The sequence below is a fragment of the Lagopus muta genome, chromosome 1, assembly GCF_023343835.1.
Source record: "Lagopus muta isolate bLagMut1 chromosome 1, bLagMut1 primary, whole genome shotgun sequence".
In the NCBI taxonomy this organism is placed as follows: Eukaryota; Metazoa; Chordata; class Aves; order Galliformes; family Phasianidae; genus Lagopus; species Lagopus muta.
The window spans coordinates 71,258,047-71,268,000 of record NC_064433.1 but is presented as its reverse complement, the minus strand read 5'-3'; the positions used below and the strand labels follow the sequence as shown (position 1 = coordinate 71,268,000).

General features: G+C 41.2%; 1 protein-coding gene across 1 annotated transcript; it reads right to left on the bottom strand.

Moving 5' to 3' along the window:
- Positions 1-255: 255 nt before the first annotated feature.
- Positions 256-9,954, bottom strand: CREBL2 (cAMP responsive element binding protein like 2). The gene is made up of 4 exons (XM_048962426.1): positions 9,723-9,954; positions 2,962-3,159; positions 2,111-2,258; positions 256-1,416 (listed from the first exon to the last, which is right to left on the bottom strand). Coding segments are annotated over exons 1-4 (363 nt in total). The 5' UTR covers positions 9,738-9,954; the 3' UTR covers positions 256-1,414.

The following is a 9,954-nucleotide window of genomic DNA, read 5'->3' as shown; positions in this document are numbered from 1 at the left end:
CTTAACTTTTCACAGTAGTTTTCTATGTCTATGCAACATTCTGGAAACTGCTAACTAAGTACACGTGTGGTAGGTCTAGAGAAAACCACGCTTTAAGGATTAATACAAGTACTCAGAATGAAATTCTGAAAAGAACCGTGTGTTGTACAATGAAATATGACACTTCATTATTTTCAGTGCTTTTGACTAATTGAAGATAATTCCAAACAGACATTATTAGTTCAATAAAAAGAATGCAACATTCAGTCTAGCAAAGTCATTCATTACAATATTTATTTTATGAAACAAAGAAGAAAATATAAAATGACATTTTTCTCCATGCATCTTATAAAATACAGAGAAAGACACTGTCACAAACATAACAGAGTACAAGCAAAGCAGAAGGCCCATTGAAAATCCTGGGAGCTCCACTCTTTGTATTTCATCACACACACACAAAAGAGCATATGCAGAAGAAAGTGTAGTCTAAATGAAGGAACAGGTCATCTGTCAGTGTCTTAAATACGTAAATCTGTCCACAAAACTTTTGCCCTCACCTCTGTTTTGATAAGACTGAACTGACGCAACTTGTTTTTCCATTTATCAGTTCTTGGTATTATCTTTGGCTGGGAACTCACAGCGGAGCTCACATCACATCACAGCCTAAGAAGATACCTGGGCTCAAATTTTAGGTAGATACAAGAAAATAGCAGGGCACAATTGGTGGCAGCTGTTCCGCTGCTGTAAGTACGGTGTCGGCTTTGACTGTCTTACTGAGGCTAATCCTGTGAAAAATACATTGGCAGAAGCAGAGAATATATGTAGTACTTCTTTAAGAACTGATTAACATAAAAGACATTTAGTGTTATAAATGATGCGGAAAACAACACTTCTAGTCAGGTTGCAAGTTACTTTGCTAGAAAACTTTTTACTGAAAACTTGATGAGACTCTTTTTCCTCATCTTGCAGCATTCTATTTAACTTTAGCAAAGCTGTTACAAGGTCTTTCTCCAGCTTTTATTGTACGGAACCTCTGAGACTCCCATGATGGTTACCAACCACGTGACTACTGACCGCAAAGCCAGTCTAATTCTAGTCTCATGCCTCTAACACAAAAGCAGCCCTCATCTCTTACTAAGAATGTCCAAAAGCTACATAGCTTTAAATACATAGCTGTATTTTTTGGGGGTGAGGTGTAGAGAAAGGAAGAACAAGGCTCCACTTAACACAAACACCTATTACCCCAGAAGCCCCACTCCATGCAGGTTTAAGAATACCACAAGCAAAGAGTTTCACATGGGGAGGATCGAAGAGCAGACAGCAGACTGGCATCCTTCAACCTGGACCCAGGGATGCATCCACTTCTCCAATAACAGCATTCTTCTGCTAGCAACCAAGCTATCTCTGCTGTAGTGCAGAAGGTTCTGCATTTCACTCCTGTGAATGATGCACCAGAGGGAAAGACTGTTACAGTGACAAATGTGGTTTCTGCACTGTTTCTTAAAAGCAAAGCTAGAAAGATGTAAATGGTAATTTAATCTGTAGCACGAAATATTAAAAGACTAGAAAATAGGAGATACAGAATTGCCTGTGCTACCTTGACTTGGTCCTTTGCACGCATGTATCAGCAAAATGAAAGATCATGTAACAAAGTCATCTTCCAATCCCCAGAAGAATCTTATTTTATTCTACTGACAAGCACAAATGAGGCAGAAAAAAAAAACTCCACTGGAAATCACAAGTTCAGCACTTCTCATTTTTGAGTGGCTGCAGCTAGAATAATGTTTTCTTGATCAAGTTTTAAAAATTAAATTATGTTAGGTATTCAATTTCCCTCACATTAGGAAAACAAAAAATGTAGTAGATTATGGTCTCAGGCCTTCACAGGCCTTACTGAAACACAAGGATTGAGTCTATTTTTAAAATAACTACCCAGCTTCCTAACTAGTATGATTTCTGTGTTGTCCATGTAAACATTACACAGAATCTTTGTACCACCCACTAAACCCTTTGCTTCAATCAACTATTTGTGCCCAAGAGTACATCCTTATGTTTCTTCCTACACCACAGCCATCCTCCTACACTATGAAAGATGTAATGAAATAGGAATTAATTATAGTCGGATACTTACAAGGATTGCTGCTGTTTGGTTCTGCCTTCCCAGCCTTGGTGAGTTTGGCTGAGTTCTGCTGTGCTTTGCCCTGCTCCTCTCCTGTTAGTAAGGCTTTTATTTCAGAGGGGATTTTCCCCTGGTCCATTGCCATGCACCACTGCTTGTACTGAAATACACAAACATGTTAAGCATTAGCAAACTGCCAGGATCACATTAGCAGTCTAAACAAAACTGTAATCTTTACCTTTCAATATATTCGTTTAAGGTTTGAATTGACTGGACTGAAGCCTTTTACAAAACTGCAGAGTACAAACGAGCTAAGCATGTGTCCCTGGTTGCATACCTGGCTTCAGTAAGTCCTGTTTCAGTCAATAAGCTGCTACTCGATGGCAGAGCTAGACACAATACTGTAATTATTAAACAACATGGAACACTTTGTGCATTTTCTTGCTGTTAACATGCCAGAATACCGTTCCAGTTCATGGCCTATTAAAAAGAAATATTTCACATGACTCTGGGGCTGACTGACTATTAAGAGGTCCTTCCTGATTGTGCAAGGCAGAATTAAAGGACATCTGCCTTGTTCCTAACTCCCTCATCTAAAATTCTTGATTAACAAACCCATAAAACAGTCATATGCAATGGTGCTTTCTTAGCTTACTTCTAAGCTAACCAGCAGATAACTTACAGCATGATGTTCATATTCATCAAGCAAAGTAGGCAAGCAGCTGAGTGCATCTGTTAAGGATGTTTTAATAGTCTATGGCTAGCCAAATCCCACTCTCACTTTAGTTAATGCAATTTCACAAAAGCCCACAATGGTAGGCCCCAAATAATACTGAAGGTCAGGTTAAGTGATGATTTCATACCATTTCAAGCTCTTCTCTGAGAGCACAGATGGCTCGCTCTCGGCTTGAAACCAGCTCTTCCAGGTACTGGTACCTCAGCTTCTTCCTGGCTCTGCACTCTCTTGCACTCTGACGACTTCTTTCAAGTTTTGCCTTCAAGTCTATTTTGGCTGGTTTACGACCTCGCTTCCCTGGTTTCTTTACTTTGCCTCCAACCACCTGAAAATGAAAGGCACAACTAAAGATGATGATGTTCTGCAAAGAGAAAGCTGAAGCCATGTAACCGTGCCTGTAGCTGTCTCAAGCAGAAAAACTCACACATACCTGGACCAATTCTAGAGCACTAGAGGAAAGAAGATGTAGCTCGTTTCAGAGGCTGATGTACAAAGCTTTGAATGTAGCAAATAAAGGGGTTAGATTTGATATTGCATCAGTTCTTAATTAGTCCTACTGCAAATGTTACTAATTGCCAAATTGGAGGAGCAATATCCCAGACACATAGAATGGCTGAGGCGAGAAGGAACCTCTTGGGTTCATCTGGCTCAACACCAAAGCTCAGGGTGCTCAGGATCACATCCAGACAGTTTCTGAGTATGGATCCTCCACCACAACTCTGGGCAACCTGTGTCAGTGCTCTGTCACTCACTCATTGCTTCTTCCGGCCCTCTCTTCAGCAGCTCTGTATCTCCCTTTTCCTGCAGAGCCCTAAACCAGACACAGGACAACAGATTTCTAGGAGGATATCTGAAACATCTAGGAGGGAAAGAGATGATTTCTAGCCAAATTGTTTTAGTATTATTAGCAACCCCTGCCTTAGTACGTGCCAGCTCAAGAAGACGTTAATATGGAATTTTACACTTCAAATTTGAATAAAAACAAAACAAGATTTATATCAATACAAACCAAAGCTTTGTTTTGCTGCAATAAAATGACAGGATTTTCAGCCTATTCTGAAGATTAAAATCTCCAAATTATCTGCACCTCATCTGAAATTCCTCTGTCTTGATTTATTTCAAAGGAACCTTCTGAGTATTTTTTTTATTAAATAGGAGATTCAATTCCACTCAGTCCTACCTCTGCCCTCTGCTGCCTCCATTTGAGCTGTACCGAACCACTTCATATTTACATCTGAAACAGTTTGACACAACTTGGAAAACTCTCTTCTCATGCAACCCATCCCAACAGTAATTTCTGCCACTGTCTAATTTATATTTCCTTTGCAGAAAAGTAACCACATAACTTCTGGCCCTAACCACTGACAGTTTTGGAATCATTCTGTCCTTTCCTTCGTGGTCCCATTTTACAGGTCTGAAAGCACCTCTTCCTACAAATACAAAAGAAATAGTTTCCTTAAAGTTTACTCTGTGCCTCCCCACCCAAATATATTACTCTTATTATGGGAACGTGGCCTATGAAAGCCTTTTAAATACGGCATGAAACTCAGCACACTGGCCATAAGGCCATGACTTCAGTCACAAGTTCCATTTCCCCTCTCAAGTGAGGGGAAGTAAGAATTTCTCACTATTTGCATTCTGACCACACTGTTTGACTGGAGAGGGTGTGGAGAAACACACCTAACACACCTATATATACGAATTTCAATGCCAGCCAATGATTCACCACACTGTGTATAAACTACTTCTTCCTAAAAGACACTGCTCAAAATATCAGAGTTCATAAAGAAAAAAAGACACTTTCTACTGTATAACGCTGCTAAATAAGTCAGCTTCAACATTCAAAGAAGTCATTTGTTCTATAAACTTAGCAAGCTGCAATAAAAACAATAACATAGTGAACTGATGTGCTAGAATGAAAAAACAGATCATACAATCGAGCCTATTCTTTCTTTGGAAAGCAAGTCAACAATCACATGCCAACATAATGTACCCTTTTGTACATTGCCTCTCCTAATTTATTCAGGAGTAGCTGCCCCTCAGAATCAAATAGAGAAAGTACTTAATGGACATCTAGCGATAATGGAACAAACATAACACATTCAGAAAAGCAAACAAAAATCCAGTCTTTTACATTTGAACTACAGAATACAGATTGAACGATTCATTTATTCCACAATGCACTTCCTAAAATCTTTTAAGCTCAGATACTGTTTTTCAGTTAGTGCATGTGGGAAAACATTACACTTCAAGCTCTACAACAAGACAGTCTGGTCCAAGACACAAAGCAACATCTGCTACATTTGTTGTTCCCTTTGCTCAAATTTGGGGATTTCCAAATCTTAACTTTAATCTCCTCAGCACTCATCTGATTACACAGCAAGCCACCAAAGTTGTATAAAGCTAACCAGCCATGGCCAAGGGAAGCAGCAGCACCAGCTAAAGAAAGGTGACTGCCCTTTTTTGAGCATGAGAAGCACATCTCTTCCCTCACATGAGAACGGATTGCACCCTGTAGGTCACTGTTTGCTAGGGCTCTTACCACCAGGACTGGGGAAATAATGAAGAGCTTCCTCCACTTCTAACTCTTTCAGCAGTTGGACGCTAATCGTCTGCCTTCACACAATCCCAAAGGATTCATATTGTCTCCACGGCACCATGTAATTAGAGTCACCCACAACAGCTAATTTAATAAGTGATTTAACCAAATCCTTCATCCTTAGTCATTTTTCTTTACCAATATTTGGAAGCTCCTCCTGTAACCTTAAGCAACCCAGCTGGGGAAAAAACAACAACAACAAAAAGCCTGATAAATGCTTCATTGGCATCCCATTACCAGATCCTTAGTTACGTTTACCTAGTCAGTCACTATGCTGATGTGACAGAAAAAAAACAAAACAGAAATTCCAGCTGATGCTCAGCATGGCAGAGAACCAACAAAAAACAAGCAAACAAATGTACTGTCTTCCCTCTGTATTCCCCTGGAGTTTATAAAAGGATAGGGACTAGTGGGGATTTGTTTTCTCAGGGAGTTACACGCCATCAGGACCTAGAACAATATTACTGATAAAATTTGTCACAGAAATGTTAATAATGACACGCATCTGTCAGAAATTCATCCACGTCCATATTTCAGTTCAATCAGAATTCAGAACACAGCTTATCTCCCTTTCTGATACAGCACTTACACTGTAACATCACTCTTTGGCTAACAGTGTTTGAGTACAAAATTATTCGACCTGGAACTGGAAACAGCTTCAATTATCTGCCCTGACACAGAAACAGCCATCAGATTTTGGGCTTATTATTATTATTATTATTATTGCAAAAAGAGTTTCAGCAGATGTCTGCAGATGAATGGCCAGAATGTGTCACAGAGAAGCCCTCCATGGGAAGGAGATATTTTTTATGGCTACTACCATTCACCTGCCCAAGGAACTGAGCTACTTGGGATAATGCTGGCCTGTCACATATGCAGGAACTGGATAATCTGGAAAGTTAAAACAATGCTACATTTTTTTCTTCAGTGCTGACCAGCTCAGTACCTTCCAGCAGCTCTTGGCTCATTCACAGACAAATAAATAGCTCCTAAGTGCTATACCAGCCAACGCTTTAGATCCAACTCAAGACATCATATTCAGCAGACTCTTGTATGTATTAGTAGTATAGGTCTGCAGAATCTAAATGGTGATCGTATGCAGAAATTATAGAAAACCACAAAAATGATTGGGAAGGAACAAAATAAAGCCTAAACTGCATTCACTGCAGTAGAAAGGAAAAATAATCCACTGATGCTTGCAAACATTTTTTTCAAAATAAATAGTCAAATTAAGTTAGTTACAATAAAGTTACTCAGTCTGCTAAGTAACAGTACATCACATGAGGTTGTAGTATAGAACCCATCCAGAAAGTACTCTCAGCATTCTTCCATTGCACAATATTTTATGCACTTTGCACAGATTAGTTAGTTAGCTTTCACTGGCACACTCAGTAACCTGAATCATACTGAGCAAGCATCTGATAATGATCCAAAAATGTAAGATACTAAGGGAGCAAGCAATTTATACACCTTAAGCAAGTATACCAATAGAAATTAATCCAAAAGGTCTCCCTATACAAAGTGATTAATTTATTAAGATAATCTCTAGCAGAGAGGGTCATACTTTAGCTTCTGGGGTTTTCTGCTGTTGTTTATTTTTTATTAATTTCAAAATATCCTTTTAAACTTGAACATGAATGAAGTTTTCTAGATCTGATGCTTCTATTTTCTGCCTCTCTCTTTAATTCTTCATACAGTCAAATAATTTTAGGGGTTGGAAGGGACCTCTGGTCCAAACCCCCTACAAATGCATGTTTCCAAAATCAGGCCACAAAATAAAGCACCTAGACAGGTCGTGAATATCTCCAGAGAAGGAGACCCCACAACCTCTCTGGGCAGCCTGTTACAGTGCTCTGCCACTCTCACAGTAAATAAATTCTTCCTTGTGTTTGCTCAGAACTTCCTGTGTTCATTTCTGCCCATTGCCTCCTGTTCTATTGCTGCACATAGCCGAGATGAGTCCCTTTCCCCCCCATCAACTTGACTCTCACATTTTAGATGTTTATAAACAGTGATGTTTATAAATGCCTACTCCAGTCTGAAGAGTCCAATGTCTCTCAGCTTTCCTTGGCACTGGAGTTGCCCCAGGCCCCTAATCATCCTTGTGGCCTTTCTCATTTTGAGGAATATAATATGGCTGACCTATTCCTCTAAGGACCTCTTAAACCAGATAAGGCTAAATTATAGGGTCTCATCTATTGGAAAGTAACCCTGTAGAGAAGGACCTGGGAGTACTGGTGGACAGCAGGCTGATCATGCAAACGTTATGCCCCATGCCAAGCAGTGTGCCCCCGGTGCTCAAGAAGGCCAATGGTATCCTGGGGCACATTAAAGAGAGCATGAAAAGCAGGTTGAGGCAAGTGATCCCTCCCTCCAGATGAGGCCACATCTGGAGTACTGTGTCCAGCTCTGGGCTCCTCAGTTCAAGAAAGACAGGGAACTACTGGAGAGGGTCCAGATGGTTAGGGGCTTGGAGAACCTCCTGTATGAGGAAAAGCTGAGAGACCTGAGACTGTACAGCCTGGAGAAGACTGAAGGGGGATCTTGCTAATGTGTACAAATATCTTAAGGGAAAGTATCAAGAGAATGTGGTCAGGCTGTTTCCTTTTGTGACTGGCAATACGACAAGAGGCAATGGGCTCAAGCTGAAACACAGATCGTTTCACCTGCAAATGAGAAAAAACTTCTTCACTGTGAGGGTGGCAGAGCACTGGAACAAGAAGCCCATATCTCTTTCTACAGAGATATTCAAAACCCACATGGATGTGACCCTGGGCAGTCTACTCTGGGTGACCCTGCTTGAAGCAAGGGAGTTGGACCTAGTTTATCCCAAGTGGTCCCTTCCAACCTCAACCATTCTGTTTCTGTGATAGAGCACTAAGAATTAGAGAAAATGTACAGCTTGCAATTCCCAATTTTTTACACAGACAAACAGAAACTCTGAACATGGGTGGATGTAGCTATAGAATGGTTACCTCACTGCTGATGTAATTTATTTACCTCAGCTTATACAGGAAAATTCCTTTCACAGTCAAATCATTCACTTCCACGATAAGACTCTCAGATTACACAGTCCAGCCCTTCCAACAATGAGGAAAATATGATTAGGTGGAAGCTTTAAAAGGCTTCAAGGACATGCTGGCTTGAGCTGGCAGATCATGCTGGCTATAAAATGAAGTATAAACAGTGCTTGCTTCATTCTCACATAGCAACATAAAATGGGAAGTACCCTCCCAACAGAAAGGGGATCTCTTCAGTGGAGCCATCAAACTCTTAAGCCTCGTAAATTTGTTCTGAAAGTAATTGCAGCTCTACAAAATAACAGCGAAATTTTTTTCAGAGCAGCAGGCACTTACTGAAAAACACCAACATTTTCCAGTAGAAGATATGGGGATCTGAAATCACCCAAGAGTATTATCTAAGGGAAAACCTGCTGACAGAAATACAGTTTGCTCTTTTCCTTACTGACAGTCACATCCAGTAGTTCTGGGCAGCACTGCTTTTCAGAGTCGTCATCCTTAAAAATATCTCAGTGGTAGGCATTACATAAAGACATCATATTATGAAAATGTGTTTGAGACTGAAGAGAAGAAAAGGAAAAATCCCACTTTGCATATTCTTTTCTTCATTTTACATGAGTTTTTCTAAGGAAAAAAAGAGCAAACACCTGTGTTACTGATTGGGTGCCAATGTAAAGTTTATTTAGTCAATATGTCCAACAACTTTTTCAAGAGAAGCAGATTAGTGAGACCTCATGAAACAATGATTGTATTAAAAAAAAAAAAAAAAAGAAAAATCTGAAGATTGCCTGTTATAAAGAAATTAATTCTAGGAGAAGTAGCGATATACACCTCCAGAATTAAGCTTTCTGTATCTTCTGAATTAGTGCCTGACCATACATACTGTTTCATTCAGTTCACCCACACGATTGTAAGCATTTTGTTGACATAAGTGATTCTTGACAAATCCGTAAACACGGATAAACCACACGGAGCCAGGAGTCGGACTCTGTGACCTTGGCAAGCTCCTTCCAACTCGGGATACTCAGTGATTCTGTGCAAATTACCCCATCCCACGGCCTACCTGACTGCACTTCCACCTGCCCGATTCCTGGGGACTCTCATTGCTCTCAGGCACAACACCGATACCCACAACCGCCACCGCAGCCAGCTGAAACATCCACCGGGGTTTGTGCAGCTCTGCCACCCGCCTCTGAAAAAGGACGCGGCCTCCGAGGAAGCCCAGCTGCTTTCTCTCCCCGGCACTAACACGCAGGGACGGGCCCTTACCTTGCTGTCATCCATGTGCCCCGCCAGCCCCTGCAGACCCACGCAGAGCGCACAGAAGCCAGCCGCCCGCGCCTCGCAGCTGCTCGCAACGCCGACGCTCACCGTCCCGCAGCCGCCGCCATCCCGCTCCGCGCCGTTTGTTTACGACCGGAGCCGCGGAGGAGCGGTGCTCGCTGGGAAGGGTAGTCCTGTCCCGCGCCGCCGCTATCGGCTGCCGCGGAGGTCGGAGCAC

What these genes read in the sequence shown, in the direction of transcription:
- CREBL2 (XM_048962426.1), bottom strand. An exon ending in TCAGAGAAGAGCTTGAAATG is followed by an intron (nt 2,259 to 2,961) that starts GTATGAAATCAT and finishes TGTGTATTTCAG; the next exon opens with TACAAGCAGTGGTGCATGGC.